The sequence below is a fragment of the Chiloscyllium plagiosum genome, unplaced genomic scaffold (genome assembly GCF_037043375.1).
Source record: "Chiloscyllium plagiosum isolate Xiang-an unplaced genomic scaffold, Cpla_swu_hap1 HiC_scaffold_28, whole genome shotgun sequence".
In the NCBI taxonomy this organism is placed as follows: domain Eukaryota; kingdom Metazoa; phylum Chordata; class Chondrichthyes; order Orectolobiformes; family Hemiscylliidae; genus Chiloscyllium; species Chiloscyllium plagiosum.
In genome coordinates, this window is record NW_028270166.1 from 461,370 (window position 1) to 480,350 (window position 18,981).

The 18,981-nt window shown below is 49.6% G+C and overlaps 1 protein-coding gene across 5 annotated transcripts in view; it reads right to left on the minus strand.

Moving 5' to 3' along the window:
- LOC122565068 (microtubule-associated serine/threonine-protein kinase 3-like) overlaps positions 1 to 18,981 on the minus strand; it is a 334,201-nt gene that overhangs the window by 290,518 nt on the left and 24,702 nt on the right. For 4 of the 5 annotated variants that reach the window (XM_087975853.1, XM_087975855.1, XM_087975854.1 and 1 more), the window contains exon 1: positions 9,183 to 9,900. The exons of the other annotated variant lie outside the window; for it this stretch is intronic. In XM_087975853.1, coding sequence (XP_087831979.1) covers positions 9,183 to 9,265 — 83 coding nt within the window. In that variant the 5' untranslated portion in view covers positions 9,266 to 9,900. Of the gene's footprint in view, positions 1 to 9,182; positions 9,901 to 18,981 lie in introns of those variants that run through there. 5 annotated transcript variants of the gene reach the window in all.

Below are 18,981 nucleotides of genomic sequence, written 5' to 3' on the forward strand. Positions count from 1 at the left end.
CAGTGCAGCACTCCCACAGTATAGACCCTCCGGCAGTGCAGCACTCCCACAGTACAGACGCTCCGACAGTGCAGAACTCCCACAGTATAGACCCTCTGGCAGTGCAGCACTCCCACAGTATTGACCCTCCAACAGTGCAGAACTCTCACAGTATAGACCCTCCGACAGTGCAGGATTCCCTCAGTATAGACTCTCCGACAGTGCAGCATTCCCACAGTACAGACCGTCTGACAGTGCAGCACTCCCACAGTATAGACCCTCTGACAGTGCAGCACTCCCACAGTATAGACCCTCCGACAGTGCAGCACTCCCACTGTATAGACTGTCTGACAGTGCAGCACTCCCACAGTACAGACCCTCCGACAGTGCAGCACTCCCACAGTATAGACCGTCTGACAGTGCAGCATTCCCACAGTATATAACCTCCGACAGTGCAGCACTCCAACAGTATAGAACCTCCGAGAGTGCAGCACTCCCACAGTATAGACCCTCTGACAGTGCAACACTCCCACTGTATAGACCCTCTGACAGTGCAGCACTCCCACAGTACAGACCCTCCGACAAGGCAGCACTCCCACAGTATAGACCCTCTGACAGTGCAGCACTACAACAGTGTAGACCTTCAGACACTGCAGCACTCCCACAGTATAGACCCTCTGACAGTGCAGCACTCCCACAGTACAGATCCTCCGACAGTGCAGCACTCCCACAGTAAAGACTCTCTGACAGTGCAGCACTCCCTCAGTATTGACTCTTTGACAGTGCAGCACTCCCACAGTACAGACCCTCCGACAGTGCAGCACACCAACAGTATAGACCCTCTGACAGTGCAGCACTCCCAAAGTACAGACCCGCTGACAGTGCAGCACTCCCACAGTACAGACCGCCCGACAGTGTAGCACTCCAACAGTATAGACCCTCCGACAATGCAGCACTCCCACAGTATAGACCCTCCGACAGTGCAGCACTCCCACAGTATAGACCCTCCGACAGTGCAGCACTCCAACAATATAGACCCTCCGACAGTGCAGCATTCCCTCAGCAGAGACTCTCCGACAGTGCAGCACTGCCACTGTATAGGCCCTCCGACATTGCAGCACGACCACTGTATAGAACCTCTGATAGTGCAGCATTCCCTCAGTACTGACTCTTTGACAGTGCAGCACTCCCACAGAACAGACCCTCCGACAGTGCTGCACTCCCACAGTATAGACCGTCTGACAGTGCAGCAATCCCACAGTTTAGACCCTCCGACAGTGCAGCAAGCCCACAGTATAGACCCTCTGACAGTGCAGCACGCCCACAATATAGATCCTCCGACATTGCAACACTCCCTCAGTATAGACTCTCCGACAGTGCAGCATTCCCACAGTATAGACTGTCTGACAGTGCAGCACTCCCACAGTATAGACCCTCTGACAGTGCGGCACTACCTCAGTACTGACTCTTTGACAGTGCAGCACTCCCACAGTATAGACCCTCCGACAGTGCAGCACTCCCACTGTATAGACTGTCTGACAGAGCAGCACTCCCACAGTACAGACCCTCCAACAGTGCAGCACTGCCACTCTATAGGCCCTCCGACATTGCAGCACGACCACTGTATAGAACCTCTGATAGTGCAGCATTCCCTCAGTACTGACTCTTTGACAGTGCAGCACTCCCACTGTTGAGACTGTCTGACAGTGCAGCACTCCCACAGAACAGACCCTCCGACAGTGCTGCACTCCCACAGTATAGCCCGTCTGACAGTGCAGCAATCGCACAGTTTAGACCCTCCGACAGTGCAGCACTCCCACAGTATAGACTCTCTGACAGTGCAGCACTCCCTCAGTACTGACTCTTTGACAGTGCAGCACTCCAACAGTATAGACCCTCCGAGAGTGCAGCACTCCCACAGTATAGACCCTCTGACAGTCCAACACTCCCACTGTATAGACCCTCTGACAGTGCAACACTCCCACTGTATAGACCCTCTGACAGTGCAGCACTCCCACAGTACAGACACTCCGACAAGGCAGCACTCCAACAGTATAGACCCTCTGACAGTGCAGCACTCCCACTATATAGACTATCTGACCGTGCAGCACTCCCACAGTACAGACCCTCCGACAGTGCAGCACTCCCACAGTATAGACCGTCTGACAGTGCAGCAAGCCCACAGTTTAGACCTTACGACAGTGCAGAATTCCCTCAGTATAGACTCTCCGACAGTGCAGCACTGCCACTGTATAGGCCCTCCGACATTGCAGCACGACCACTGTATAGAACCTCCGAGAGTGCAGCACTCCCACAGTATAGACCCTCTGACAGTGCAGCACTCCCACAGTACAGACCCTCCGACTGTGCAGCACTCCCACAGTATAGACCCTCTGACAGTGCAGCACGCCCACAATATAGATCCTCCGACAGTGCAACACTCCCACAGTATAGACCATCTGACAGTGCAGCACTCCCTCAGTACTGACTCTTTGACAGTGCAGCACTCCCACTGTACAGACCCTTTGACAGTGCAGAACACCCTCAGTATAGGACCTCCGACAGTGCAGCACTCCCACAGTATAGACCCTCTGACAGTGCAGCACTCCAACAGTATAGACCGTCCGACAGTACAGATCTACCAATGTATAGACCGTCCGACAGTACAGCAATCCCACAGCATAGACCCTCCGACAGTGCAGCACTCCAAAAGTATAGATCCTCTGACAGTGCAGCACTCCCACAGTATAGACCCTCTGACAGTGCAGCACTCCCACAGCATAGAACCTCTGACAGTGCAGCATTCCCACAGTACTGACACTTTGACAGTGCAGAACTCCCATAGTATAGACTGTCTGACAGTGCAGCACTCCCACAGTATAGACCCTCCGACAGTGCAGCACTGCCACAGTATAGACTCTCCGACAGTGCAGCATTCCAATTGTATGGGCCCTCCGACAGTGCAGCGCTCCCTCAGTAAAGACTGTCTGACAGTGCAGCACTACAACAGTATAGACCTTCAGACACTGCAGCACTCCCACAGTATAGACCGTCTCATAGTGCTGCACTCCCACAGTACAGACCCTCCGACAGTGCAGCACTCCCACAGTACAGACACTCCGACAAGGCAGCACTCCAACAGTATAGACCCTCCGACAGTGCAGCACACCCACAGTATAGAGGCTCTGACAGTGCAGCACTCCCACAGTACAGACCGTCCGACAGTGCAGTACTCCAACAGTATAGACCCTCCGACAGTGCAGCACTCCAACAGTATAGACCCTCCGACAGTGCAGCATTCCCTCAGTACTGACTCTTTGACAGTGCAGCACTCCCACTGTATAGACTGTCTGACAGTGAGCACTCCCACAGTACAGACCCTCCGACAGTGCAGCACACCCACAGTATAGACCCTCTGACAGTGCAGCACTCCCACAGTACAGACCAGCTGACAGTGCTGCACTCCCACAGTACAGACCGTCCGACAGTGCAGTACTCCAACAGTCTCGACCCTCCGACAGTGCAGCACTCCCACAGTACAGACCCGCCGACAGTGCAGCACTCCCACAGTATAGACCGTCCGACAGTGCAGCACTCTAACAGCATAGACCCTCAGATAGTGCAGCACTCCAACAGCATAGACCCTCAGAAAGTGCAGGACTCCCACAGTATAGACCCTCAGACAGTGCAGCACTCCCACATTATAGAGCCTCAGACAGTGCAGCACTGCAACAGTATAGATCCTCTGACAGTGCAGCACTCCCACAGTATAGAACCTCCGGCAGTGCAGCACTCCCACAGTATAGACCCTCTGACAGTGCAGCACTCCCACAGTACAGACCCGCTGACAGTGCTGCACTCCCACAGTACAGACCGTCCGACAGTGCAGTACTCCAACAGTCTCGACCCTCCGACAGTGCAGCACTCCCACAGTATAGACCGTCCGACAGTGCAGCACTCCCATATTATAGAGCCTCAGACAGTGCAGCACTGCAACAGTATAGATCCTCTGACAGTGCAGCACTCCCACAGTATAGATCCTCCGACAGTGCAGCACTCCCACAGTATAGACCCTCTGACAGTGCAGCACTCCCACAGCATAGACCCTCTGACAGTGCAGCATTCCCACAGTACTGACACTTTGACAGTGCAGAACTCCCATAGTATAGACTGTCTGACAGTGCAGCACTCCCACAGTATAGACTCTCCGACAGTGCAGCACTCCAACTGTATGGGCCCTCCGACAGTGCAGCACTCCCTCAGTAAAGACTGTCTGACAGTGCAGCACTACAACAGTATAGACGTTCAGACACTGCAGCACTCCCACAGTACAGACCATCTCATAGTGCTGCACTCCCACAGTACAGACCCTCCGACAGTGCAGCATTCCCACAGTACAGACCCTCCGACAGTGCAGCACACCCACAGTATAGACGCTCTGACAGTGCAGCACTCCCACAGTACAGACCCGCTGACAGTGCAGCACTCCCACAGTACAGACCGTCCGACAGTGCAGTACTCCAACAGTATAGACCCTCCGACAATGCAGCACTCCCACATTATAGAGCCTCAGACAGTGCAGCACTCCAACAGTATAGACCCTCTGACGGTGCAGCACTCCCTCAGTACTGACTCTTTGACAGTGCAGCACTCCCACAGTATAGACCCGCAGACAGTGCAGCACGCCCACTGTACAGACCCTCTGACAGTGCAGCACTCCCTCAGTACTAATTCTTTGACAGTGCAGCACTCCCACAGTATAGACCCTCCGACAGTGCAGCACTCCCACAGTATAGACTGTCGAACAGTGCAGCACTCCAACAGGAGAGAACCTCGGACAGTGCAGCACTCCCACAGTATAGACTGACAGTGCAGCACTCCCACAGTACAGACCCTCCAACAGTGCAGCACTCCCACAGTATAGACCGTCTAACAGTGCAGCACTCCCACAGTACAGACCCTCCGAAAGTGCAGAGCTCCCACAGTATAGATCTTCCGACAGTGCAACACCTGCACAGTGTAGACCCTCCAACACTGCAGCACTCCCACAGTTTAGACCCTCCGGCAGTGCAGCACTCCCACAGTATAGACCCTCCGACAGTGCAGCACAGCCACTGTATAGAACCTCCGACAGTGCAGCACTCCCACAGGATAGATCGTCTGACAGTGCAGCACTCCCACAGTATAGACCCTCTGACAGTGCAGCACTCCCTCAGTACTGACTATTTGACAGTGCAGCACTCCCACAGTATAGACCCTCCGACAGTGCAGCATGCCCGCTGTATAGACTGTCTGACAGTGCAGCACTCCCACAGTATAGACTGTCCAACAGTGCAGCACTCCAACAGTACAGACCCTCCGACATTGCAGCACTCCCACTGTATAGAACCTCCGACAGTGCAGCACTCCCACAGGATAGATCGTCTGACAGTGCAGCATTCCCACAGTATAGACTGTCCAACAGTGCAGCACTCCAACAGTACAGACCCTCCGACAATGCAGCACTCCCACTGTATAGAACCTCCGACAGTGCAGCACTCCCACAGGATAGATCGTCTGACAGTGCAGCACTCCCACAGTATAGACCCTCCGACAGTGCAGCAGTCCCAGAGAACACACCCTCCGACAAGGCAGCACTCCCACAGTATAGACCGTCTGACAGTGCAGCACTCCCACAGTATAGACCCTCTGACAGTGCAGCACTCCCACAGTATAGACCCTCTGAAAGTGCAGCACTCCAACAGTATAGACCCTCCGACAGTGCAGCACTCCCACAGTATAGACCCTCCGACAGTGCAGCACTCCCACAGGATAGACCGTCTGACAGTGCAGCACTCCCACAGTATAGACCCTCTGACAGTGCAGCACTCCCTCAGTACTGACTATTTGACAGTGCTGCACTCCCACAGTATAGACCCTCCGACAGTGCAGCACGCCCGCTGTATAGACTGTCTGACAGTGCAGCACTCCCACAGTACAGACCCTCCGACAGTGCAGCACTCCCACAGTACAGACACTCCGACAGTGCAGCACTCCAACAGTACAGACCCGCTGACAGTGCAGCACTCCCACAGTACAGACCGTCCGACAGTGCAGTACTCCAACAGTATAGACTCTCCGACAGTGCAGCACTCCAACAGTATAGACCCTCCGACAGTGCAGCATTCCCTCAGTACTGACTCTTTGACAGTGCAGCACTCCCACTGTATAGACTGTCTGACAGTGAGCACTCCCACAGTACAGACTCTCCGACAGTGCAGCACACCCACAGTATAGACCCTCTGACAGTGCAGCACTCCCACAGTACAGACCAGCTGACAGTGCTGCACTCCCACAGTACAGACCGTCCGACAGTGCAGTACTCCAACAGTCTCGACCCTCCGACAGTGCAGCACTCCCACAGTACAGACCCGCCGACAGTGCAGCACTCCCACAGTATAGACCTTCCGACAGTGCAGCACTCTAACAGCATAGATCCTCAGATAGTGCAGCACTCCAACAGCATAGACCCTCAGAAAGTGCAGGACTCCCACAGTATAGACCCTCAGACAGTGCAGCACTCCCACATTATAGAGCCTCAGACAGTGCAGCACTGCAACAGTATAGATCCTCTGACAGTGCAGCACTCCCACAGTATAGAACCTCCGGCAGTGCAGCAATCCCACAGTACAGACCCTCCGACAGTGCAGCACACCCACAGTATAGACCCTCTGACAGTGCAGCACTCCCACAGTACAGACCCGCTGACAGTGCTGCACTCCCACAGTACAGACCGTCCGACAGTGCAGTACTCCAACAGTCTCGACCCTCCGACAGTGCAGCACTCCCACAGTATAGACCGTCCGACAGTGCAGCACTCCCACATTATAGAGCCTCAGACAGTGCAGCACTGCAACAGTATAGATCCTCTGACAGTGCAGCACTCCCACAGTATAGATCCTCCGACAGTGCAGCACTCCCACAGTATAGACCCTCTGACAGTGCAGCACTCCCACAGCATAGACCCTCTGACAGTGCAGCACTCCCTCAGTACTGACTCTTTGACAGTGCAGCATTCCCACAGTATCGGCCCTCCGACAGTGCAGCACTCCCTCAGTACTGACTCTTTGACAGTGCAGCACTCCCACAGTATAGACCCTCCGACAGTGCAGCACTCCCACTATATAGACTGTCTGACAGTGCAGCACTCCCACAGTACACAACCTCCGACAGTGCAGCACTCCCACAGTACAGACCCTCCAACAGTGCAGCACTCCCACAGTATAGACCCTCCGACAGTGCAGCACTCCCACTGTACAGACCCGCTGACAGTGCAGCATTCCCACAGTACAGACCCTCCGACAGTGCCGCACTCCCACAGTATAGACTGACAGTGCAGCACTCCCACAGTACAGACCCTCCGACAGTGCAGCACTCCCACAGTATAAAACCTCCGACAGTGCAGCACTCCCACAGTACAGACCCTCCGACAGTGCAGCACTCCCACAGTACAGACCCTCCGACAGTGCAGCACTCCCACAGTATAGACTGACAGTGCAGCACTCCCACAGTATAGACTGACAGTGCAGCACTCCCACAGTACAGACCCTCCGACAGTGCAGCCCTCCCACAGTATAAACCCTCCGACAGTGCAGCACTCCCACAGTATAGACTGACAGTGCAGCACTCCCACAGTACAGACCCTCCAACAGTGCAGCACTCCCACAGTATAGACCGTCTAACAGTGCAGCACTCCCACAGTACAGACCCTCCGAAAGTGCAGCACTCCCACAGTATAGACCCTCCGACAGTGCAACACCTGCACAGTGTAGACCCTCCAACAGTGCAGCCCTCCCACAGTTTAGACCCTCCGGCAGTGCAGCACCCTCACAGTACAGACCCTCCAACAGTGCAGAACTCCCACAGTATTGACTTTCTGGCAGTGCAGCACTCCCTCAGCACTGATCTTCTGACAGTGTGTCCTTTCTCAGGAGTAGCAAAGGAAACACTTGAGGAGCATCTTTGATGCCTCCCTGAAAAATGCTATTTCTTCACTGACTTATGGAAATCTCTAGCCCCAGGCCACACTGCAGAAGAAGCTTTGCAAAAGTCCTATCTAATTCAGGAGCAAATTACTGCAGATGTTGGAATCTATACATGAAAAGATAAAGTGCTGGAGATGACAGCAGGTCACACAGCATCCATGGAGAGAAAGCAAGCTAATGTCTTGAGTCTAGGTGACTCAACTCAGAGTCTGGTGAAGAGTAATCTAAGCACAAAATATTAGCTTGCTTTCTCTCTATGGATGCTGCCTGATCTGCTATGATCTCCAGCACAGTCTTCACTAAGTCAGGTGGCTCTAATTGGCCAAGATGGCGGCCAAGCACAAACCGCCAAAGGAACAGGCTCTACACCATGTCTGCCATCACCCTCCTTCCTCATTTGTGGCAGGGACTGAGGAGCCACAAAGCAAATTACCTCAGGACCCACAACTCCCTGGTGGAGGAAATTCATCCTCAGTCTCGAGAGACTGCTTAAGGAGAGTGTAGGCCTTCTTCTTTGTGTTCAAATCCTACAGTGTGATTTGTAGTCAAAAATAAGACCCTCAAAACTTAAAGATAGAAATAACAGAGAGAAAATTGTTGAGAAAATGAAGTGAATGGAACCAGCTGGATCCTTTTGGCAATGAGGTCTTTGATTGGGGTTGTTAACCTGGGTCAATCAGGAATGCCCTGGCTGACCAATATAACCAGGGAACCTGCCCGGACTGACTCCAAGCTAGCTTGGCTACAGCTAGTATACTGTGCACAAGTGACTTGGTGACAGGATATTGGCATCTGTGTAGTTATTTCAGACAGAAATAAAGAATTGGCTAAAAGAGGACAAACAGACAGCATTAAAAGAGTTAGGGTGAGGCGCTGTCATTAGATATGAGTCAGTTTATATGTAGTTTCCATCTCTTGGAAATTAAGTCAAGATCTCATCTAAGACTCCTGTTCACATTGCATTATGTCAACAAACTTGGAGTATCTGTTACTGAAATAGTAAACATAGACTTACAATTACTGCAAAAACAGCATTTACCCCTGTATAGAACAGTCAGGGGCTGAATGGCATTCTCCCATTTGTCAGAAGCAATTGGTAAAGTGAGTTCAGAGTTGCTGGGAGGGAGTGGGTGGGCACCAATTAACAATAAATATTTGAATATTCACTGGAAAACCTACCTCTTTGAGCGCTGCAGCAGTGCACCCATCACAGAATGGCCCTTATAGTTGGGGAGCCCCATCCAGTAGCTGGGGTCAGACATGATCCTGATCAGCACTTCCCTGGTTCCAAACAAACATCAATTCGGACGTTGAACGTAGACGTCCCCTCGGTGTGTTTTTTAAATCAGGATCCCATTATTGCCTCTTCTCAGTGCCCAGGTCTCCAAGTGTTTGCTGATGACAGCATGACTGACTGAATTCTTTGTGTCTCTATTCACTCTCTCACACACACTCTCTCTCTTTATCACAGTCACTCTCTCTGCCTCTGTCTCTCACACCCTCTTTTGCTTGCACTGACTCTCGTACCCAGGCGCTCTCTCTCTCTCACTGACAAAAGATTATTGACTGCCTCAGGGCTCCATTCACTCACACAAAAAAACATCACTCGCTGTCTAGCATCTCACAGCTTCTCTGGCATTGAATCTTCCACAGTAAAGGGAGGCTGGGGGAGGGAGAAGAGAGAAGCAGAGAGGGGGTAGTTGAATTAGCGAGAGAGAGAGAGAGAGATTGTTGGGGTGGAGGGGAGCAGGCAAGGGTACAGAGAGCACAGTCCAAAGTGTATTTTTGGTGGGAGTTGTGGGGGGTGGGGAAGCAGCAGAGAGGATAGTTGGAAAGATTGTAGAGGGAGGGTGGTCAGAAAACAGAGAGGAACTGGGCCTGTGAGAAGGTGCCGGCAGCCGTCCTGTCCTTTATAGGAAGCAGCTTGCTGCTGTGCGACAGGAAACTGTGAGCAGCTAGCTCTCAATTGCAGGGAGGGGTTGTGGTCAGGCTTGTTTTGCTGCTTTGAGGCCTTTATTAAAATGAAGTTTTCAGAGAGTAGCTTCTTGCTGGAAGAAGAATCTCTCTCAATGATTTAATATGATTGTGGAAAAGTGGCAAAAACAACAGAAAACATTTCCTCTAGTTTCATTCCAAACCTCTCAAAACTGGGGAACCTGCCAACTGCCTCACATCAGCAAATCCACAGCATTTATAACGCTTAGCGTATAGACAGCACCTACACAATAGGAGAAAGTGAGGACTGCAGATGCTGGAGATTAGAGTCGAGAGTGTGGTGCTGGAAAAGCACAGCAGGTCAGGCAGAATCCAAGGAGCTGGAGAATCAACGTTCGGGAATACCAACATTCCTGATGAAAGGCTTTTTCCCAAAACATTGATTCTCCTGCTCCTCGGATGCTGCCTGACCTGCTGTGCTTTTCCAGCAACACACTCTCAACCCTAGCACCTACAAAATATACAATACCCATAGAATATACAAAACACATGTACAAAACCAACAGTATAGACAGTACCTGCAGTATACACAATGCTCATTATGTATACCAAAATATTGACCACAATTTGGAGATGCCGGTGTTGGACTGGGGTGTACAAAGTTAAAAATCACATAACACCAGGTTATAGTCCAACAGGTTTAATTGGAAGCACATGAGCTTTCGGAGCGATGCTCCTTCATCAGGTGGTTGTGTCACTATCACCTGATGAAGGAGCGACGCTCCAAAAGCTAGTGTGCTTCCAATTAAACCTGTTGGACTATAACAAAATATTGACAGCAACTATAGAGTAGAAAATGTGTTGCTGGAAAAGCGCAGCAGGTCAGGCAGCATCCAAGGAACAGGAGAATCGACGTTTCGGGCATAAGCCCTTCCTGAAGAAGGGCTTATGCCCGAAACGTCGATTCTCCTGTTCCTTGGATGCTGCCTGACCTGCTGCGCTTTTCCAACAACACATTTTCAGCTCTGATCTCCAGCATCTGCAGTCCTCACTTTCTCCTCGAAACAACTATAGAGTATACAATACCCACAGCATGTACAGTACCAATAGTATATACAGCATCTGCAATCACAGCATCCACCGTATATTAAAAACTGTCCTAGAATTTATAAAGGGGAATAGAGAAATGGCAGAAAAGCTAAATGATTACTTTGTGTCTGTCTTCACTGAGGATAACAGAAACTATCTCCCAGAGTTAGAGATCCAGTTGGCAAGGGAGAATGAAGACTTGAAGGAAATAAGCATCAATAGGTGGAGGATTGATTTTGGGAATGGAGGCCTGTGACCAATGGTATGCTACAAGGATCCATGCTCAGTCCACTCCTTTTTGTCATTTATATGAACAATCTGAATGTGAACATAGGAGATATGGTTAGCATGTTTGCAGATGACACCAAAATTGAAGGTGTTGTGGTCAGTGAAGAAGACTTTGCAGTGGGAACGGTGAGAGTGAGGAACAGGGGGCTGCCAGGAAGGTAATTTCTTTCCTCTTAATTCGTGAATAGGCTGAGTGGGAGTGGACGCAGACATGGGAACTGCTGGGTACATGAACAGATATATTCGGGCTGTGGTTAAACCCGAGACACAACACCCGTGTCTCCCACCCGTTCTCATTCTCTAACCAAAAATATAGACTGTGTGTGGAGACTTGGCAAGGTAATTGTTTTTGTTTTTTTTCATTTATTCAATCTCTCTTGGTAATTTAGAGCAGAGAGCATGGAAGCTAGGGCAGTTGCATGCTCCTCTTGCAGGATATGGAAGGTCAGGGTCACCCCTGGTGTCTGCTGACTTCATCTGCAATAAGTGCACCCAACTCCAGCTCCTCACAGACCGCATGAGGGAATTGGAGCTGGAGCTGGATGAACTTCAGATCATTCAGGAAGCTGAGGGGGTGATACAGAGGAGTTATAGGGAGGTAGTTACACCTAAGTTACAGGACAAAGGGAGCTGGGTGACCATCAGGAAAGGGAATGGGAATAGGCAGAAAGTGCAGGGAGAGCCTATGGCCATTCCCCACAAGAATAAATACTGTTGGTGGGGAGGGGGTGCAGGGGGGCAATGACATAGAACATAGAACATAGAACATAGAAGAATACAGCGCAGTACAGGCCCTTTGGCCCTCGATGTTGCGCCGATCCAAGCCCACCTAACCTATACTAACCCACTATCCTCCATATACCTATCCAATGCCCGCTTAAATGCCCATAATGAGGGAGAGTCCACCACTGCTACTGGCAGGGCATTCCATGAACTTACGACTCGCTGAGTGAAGAACCTACCCCTAACTTCAGTCCTATATCTACCCCCCCTTAATTTAAAGCTATGCCCCCTTGTAATACCCGACTCCATACGCGGGAAAAGGTTCACACTGTCAACCCTATCTAACCTCCTAATCATCTTGTACACCTCAATCAAGTCACCCCTAAACCTTCTTTTCTCTAATGAAAACAGCCCCAAGTGTCTCAGTCTTTCCTCATACGATCTTCCTTCCATACCAGGCAACATCCTGGCAAACCTCCTCTGCACCCGTTCCAGTGCCTCCACATCCTTCCTATAGTATGGTGACCAAAACTGCACACAATATTCCAGATGCGGCCGCACCAGAGTCTTATACAACTGCATCATGACCTCAGGACTCCGGAACTCAATTCCTCTACCAATAAAAGCCAGTACGCCATATGCCTTCCTCACCGCACTATTTACCTGGGTGGCAACTTTCAGAGATCTGTGTACATGGACACCAAGATCCCTCTGCTCATCCACACTACCAAGTATCCGACCATTAGCCCAGTACCCCATCTTTTTGTTATTCTTCCCAAAGTGAATCACCTCACACTTAGCTACATTGAATTCCATTTGCCACCTTTCTGCCCAGCTCTGCAGCTTCTCTATATCCTGCTGTAACCTGCCACATCCTTCCTCACTGTCAACAACTCCTCCGACTTTCGTATCATCCACAAACTTGCTCACCCAACCTTCTAACCCCTCTTCCAGGTCATTTATAAAAATGACAAACAGCAATGGTCCCAAAACAGATCCTTGCGGAACACCGCTAGTGACGGCACTCCATGAAGAAACTTTGCCATCAACTACTACCCTCTGTCTTCTTCCATCCAGCCAATTCCTCATCCAAACCTCCAACTCACCCTCAATGCCATATCTCCGTATTTTCTGCAGTAGCCTACCATGGGGAACCTTATCAAACGCCTTACTAAAATCCATATATACCACATCTACCGCTTTCCCCTCATCAACCTCCTTCGTCACCTTTTCAAAGAATTCAATAAGGTTTGTGAGGCACGACCTGCCCTTCACAAAACCATGCTGACTATCCTTGATCACATTATTCCTATCCAGATGTGCATAAATCCTATCCCTTACAATTCTCTCTAAGACTTTGCCCACAACAGAAGTGAGACTCACCGGCCTATAGTTACTAGGGTTATCCCTACTCCCCTTTTTGAACAAGGGAACCACATTTGCTATCCTCCAGTCTTCTGGCACTACTCCTGTAGACAAAGAGGACATAAAAATCAAGGCCAATGGCTCTGCAATCTCCTCCCTTGCTTCCCAGAGAATCCTAGGATAAATGCCATCAGGCCCAGGGGACTTATCTATTTTCACCTTTTCCAGGATTTCCAACACCTCTTCTCTACATACCTCAAAGCCATCCATTCTACTTATTTGTGACTCAGTATTCACATCGACGACAATGCCCTGTTCCTGAGTAAATACTGACGAAAAGTATTCATTCAGTGTCTCCCCAATCTCTTCCGCCTTCACACGCAACTTCCCACTACTATCCTTGACTGGACCTATTCCTACCCTAGTCATTCTTTTATTCCTAACATACCTATAGAAAGCCTTAGGGTTTTCCCTAATCCTACCGACTAAGGACCTTTCATGTCCCCTCCTTGCTGCTCTTAGCTCTCTCTTCAGGTCCTTCCTGGCTACCCTATAACTCTCAATCGCCCCAATTGAACCTTCACGTCTCATCTTGAGATAGGCCGCCCTCTTCCATTTAACAAGGGATTCCAATTCCTTATTAAACCACAGCTCCCTCGCACGACCCTTTCCTCCCTGCCTGACAGGTACATAATTATCAAGGACACTCAATAGTTGCTCCTTGAACAAGCTCCACATATCATTTACACTCTTGCCTTGGAGTCTACTTTTCCAAGCCACACATCCTAAGTCATGCCTCACCGCATCATAATTTCCCTGACCCCAGCTATAACTCTTGCCCTGTAGTACACACTTATCCCTCTCCATCACGAGAGTAAAAATCACCGAATTATGGTCACTATCCCCAAAGTGCTCACCTACCTCTAATTCTAACACCTGGCCTGGTTCGTTACCCAGAACCAAATCCAGTATGGCCTCACCTCTTGTTGGCCTGTCTACATATTGTGTCAGGAAACTCTCCTGCACACATTGAACAAACACTGACCCATCTAACGAACTTGAGCTATAGCTTTCCCAATCAATATCAGGAAAGTTAAAGCCCCCATAACAACCACCCTATTACTGTCACTCATCTCCTGAATCACCTTCCCTATCCTTTCTTCAATGATTCTAGGACTATTAGGAGGCCTGTAAAAGACTCCTAACAGGGTGACCTCACCTTTCCTATTCCTAACCTCAGCCCAAACTACCTCAGATGGCAAGTCCTCATCCATCGTCCTTTCCACCACTGTAATACTACACTGACCTAACAAGGAAAAGTCACAGAGGATGATTTCTGCCATGTTAGAGAGAAGAAGATTGAGAGGTGACTTAATTGAGACATGTAAGATAATCAGAGGGTTAGATAGTGTGGACAGGGAGAGACTTTTTCCTCAGATGGTGATGGCTAGTCCGAGGGGACATTATGCTAGCCATCACCAATTGAGAAAAAAGATGTCAGAGGTAGTTTCTTTACTCAGACAGGAGTAGGGACGTGGAATGCACTGCCTGTAATCATTTAGCTTTTCTGCCATTTCTCTATTCCCCTATATAAATTCTAGGACAGTTTTTAATATACGGTGGATGCTGTGATTGCAGATGCTGTATATACTATTGGGAGCCATGGTTTAATAAGGAATTGGAATCCCTTGTTAAATGGAAGAGGGCGGCCTATGTAAAGATGAGGCATGAAGGTTCAATTGGGGCGTTTGAGAGTTATAAGGTAGCCAGGAAGGACCTGAAGAGAGAGCTAAGAGCAGCAAGGAGGGGACATGAAAGGTCCTTAGTTGGTAGGATTAGGGAAAACCCTAAGGCTTTCTATAGGTATGTCAGGAATAAAAGAATGACAAGGGTAGGAATAGGTCCAGTCAAGGATAGTAGTGGGAAGTTGCGTGTGGAGGCTGAAGAAATTGGGGAGACACTGAATGAATACTTTTCGTCAGTATTCAATCAGGAACAGGACATTGTTGTCAATGTGAATACTGAGTCACAATTAAGTAGAATGGATGGCTTTGAGGTATGTAGAGAAGAGGTGTTGGAAATTCTGGAAAGGTGAAAATAGATAAGTCCCCTGGGCCTGATGGCATTTATCCTAGGATTCTCTGGGAAGCAAGGGAGGAGATTGCAGAGCCATTGGCCTTGATTTTTATGTCCTCTTTGTCTACAGGAGTAGTGCCAGAAGACTGGAGGATAGCAAATGTGGTTCCCTTGTTCAAAAAGGGGAGTAGGGATAACCCTAGTAACTATAGGCCGGTGAGTCTCACTTCTGTTGTGGGCAAAGTCTTAGAGAGAATTGTAAGGGATAGGATTTATGCACATCTGGATAGGAATAATGTGATCAAGGATAGTCAGCATGGTTTTGTGAAGGGCAGGTCGTGCCTCACAAACCTTATTGAATTCTTTGAAAAGGTGACGAAGGAGGTTGATGAGGGGAAAGCGGTAGATGTGGTATATATGGATTTTAGTAAGGCGTTTGATAAGGTTCCCCATGGTAGGCTACTGCAGAAAATACGGAGATATGGCATTGAGGGTGAGTTGGAGGTTTGGATTAGGAATTGGCTGGCTGGAAGAAGACAGAGGGTAGTAGTTGATGGTAAAGGTTCATCTTGGAGTGCAGTTACTAGCGGTGTTCCGTAAGGATCTGTTTTGGGACCATTGCTGTTTGCCATTTTTATAAATGACCAGGAGGAGGGGTTAGGAGGTTGGTTGAGCAAGTTTGCGGATGATACGAAAGTCAGAGGAGTTGTAGACAGTGAGGAAGGACGTGGCAGGTTACAGCGGGATATAGATAAGCTGCAGAACTGGGCAGAAAGGTGGCAAATGGAGTTCAATGTAGCTAAGTGTGAGGTGATTCACTTTGGTAAGAGTAACAAAAAGATGGGGTACTGGGCTAATGGACGGATACTTGGTAGTGTGGATGAGCAGAGGGATCTTGGTGTCCATGTACACAAATCTTTGAAAGTTGCCACCCAGGTAAATAGTGCGGTGAAGAAGGCATATGGCGTACTGGCTTTTATTGGTAGAGGAATTGAGTTCCGGAGTACTGAGGTCATGTTGCAGTTGTATAAGACTCTGGTGCGGCCACATCTGGAGTATTGTGTGCAGTTTTGGTCGCCATACTATTGGAAGGATGTGGAGGCACTGGAACGGGTGCAGAGGAGGTTTACCAGGATGTTGCCTGGTATGGTAGAAAAATCGTATGAGGAAAGGCTGAGGCACTTGGGGTTGTTTTCATTGGAGAAAAGAAGGTTTTGGGGTGACTTGATAGAGGTGTACAGGATGATCAGGGGTTTAGATCGGGTCGACAGTGAGAATCTTTTTCCACGTATGGAGTCAGCTATTACAAGGGGGCATAGCTTTAAATTAAGGGGGGGTAGGTATAGGACAGATGTTAGGGGTAGGTTCTTTACTCAGCGAGTCGTGAGTTCATGGAATGCCCTGCCAGTAGCAGTGGTGGACTCTCCCTCATTATGGGCATTTAAGCGGGCATTGGATAGGCATATGGAGGATAGTGGGCTAGTGTAGGTTAGGTGGGCTTGGATCGGCGCAACATCGAGGGCCGAAGGGCCTGTATTGCGCTGTATTCTTCTATGTTCTATGTTCTATGTTCTATAGACTCGGCAACATTAAGGGCATCTAAATGGTCATTGGATAAACATATGGATGAAAATGGAATAGTGTAGGATATTCTACATTTGGGCGGCACGGTGGCACAGTGGTTAGCACTGCTGCCTCACAGCGCCAGAGACCCAGGTTCAATTCCCACCTCAGGCGACTGACTGTGTGGAGTTTGCACGTTCTCCCCGTGTCTGCGTGGGTTTCCTCCGGGTACTCCGGTTTCCTCCCACAATCCAAAAGATGTGCAGGTCAGGTGAATTGACCATGCTAAATTGCTCGTAGTGTTAGGTCAGGGGTAAATGTAGGGGTATGGGTGGGTTGCGCTTCGGCGGGGCGGTGTTGACTTGTTGGGCCGAAGGGCCTGTTTCCACACTGTAAGTAATCTAATCGAATCTAATCTAATATAGGCTTCAGATTGGTTCCACAGGTTGGTGCAACCCCAAGAGCTGAAGGGCACTGAAATGTTCTATGTTCTGTGAACCTGGCTCTGTGGCTCAGAAGGGAATAGGGAAGAATAGGACAGTGATGGTGGTAGGAGATCCAATCACGAGAGCAACAGACAGAAGATTCTGTGTTGCGTTTCGGGTGCCAGGGTCAGGGATGTCTCTGATCATGTCTACAGGATTCTTAAGGGGGAGCGAGAGCAGCCAGAAGTTGTGGTACCAATGACATAACTAGGGAAAGGGAGGAGGACCTGAAAAGAGAATATAAGGAGATAGGTTGGAAGCTAGAAGGCAGGACAGGCAGAGTAGTAATCTCAGGATTGCTACCGGTGCCACAGGCTAGTGAGGCTAGGAACAGAGAGCAGGTGCAGATAAACATGTGGCTGTAGGGCTGGTGTAGGAGGGAGGCTTCAGATATGTGGATCATTGGGATATCTTCTGGGGAAGGTGCGACCTGTACAAGAATGGCTGGTTGCACCTGAACTGGAGGGGCCCCAAAATCCTGAGCGGGAGGTTTGCTAGAGCTCTTCAGGAGGATTTAAACAACATTGGCAGAGGGAGTGGGAAGCAGAGTTACGGATCAGATGATGGAGTAGTTAGTAAACAGCCAGACACAACATGCAGAAAGTCTGTGAGGAGGGATAGGCACTCGATAGGGCAAAGATGCAGTCAGTGTGATGGGCTGAAGTGTGTCTATTTTAATGCAAGAAGTATCAGGAATAAGCGTGACAAAGTCAGAGGATGGATCAGTACTTGGAACTATGATGTTGTGGCCATTACAGAGACTTGGATATCACAGGGGCAGGAATGGTTGTTGGATGTTCCAGGGTTTAGATGTTTCAAAAGGAATAGGGGGGAAGGTAAAGAGGTGGGGGAATGGCATTGCTAGTCAGGGCTAGTATCATAGCCGCAGAAAAGGAGGGTGTCGAGGAGGGTTTGTCGACAGAGTGAGTATGGGTGGAAGTCAGGAAAGGAGCAGGCACTTTAGTGGGAGTTTTCTATAGGCCCCCCCTAATAGCAACAGAGACACAGAGGAGCAGATTGGGAGGCAGATTTTGGAAAGTGTAGAAGTAACAGGGTTGTTGTCATGGGTGACTTCAACTTCCTATTATTAATTGGAACCTACTTAGTTCAAATAGTTTGGATGGAGCAGATTTTGTCAGGTGTGTCCAGAATGGTTCCTGATGCAATATATAGATAGGCCAACTAGAGGGAAAGCCATATTGGATTTGGTCTTGGCAATGAACCATGCCAGGTGTCAGACCTCTTGGGGGGAGAGCATTTCGGTGATAGTGAGCACAACTCCATGACCTTTACTATCGTCATGAAGAAGGATAGGAGCAGACAGTATGGGAAAGTAATTGGGGAGGGGAATTACAATGCTATTAGGCAGGAACTAGGGCACCTAAATTGGGAAGAGATGATCTCAGGGAAATGCACAACAGAAATGTGGAGGTCGTTTAGGAGGCATCTGCTGA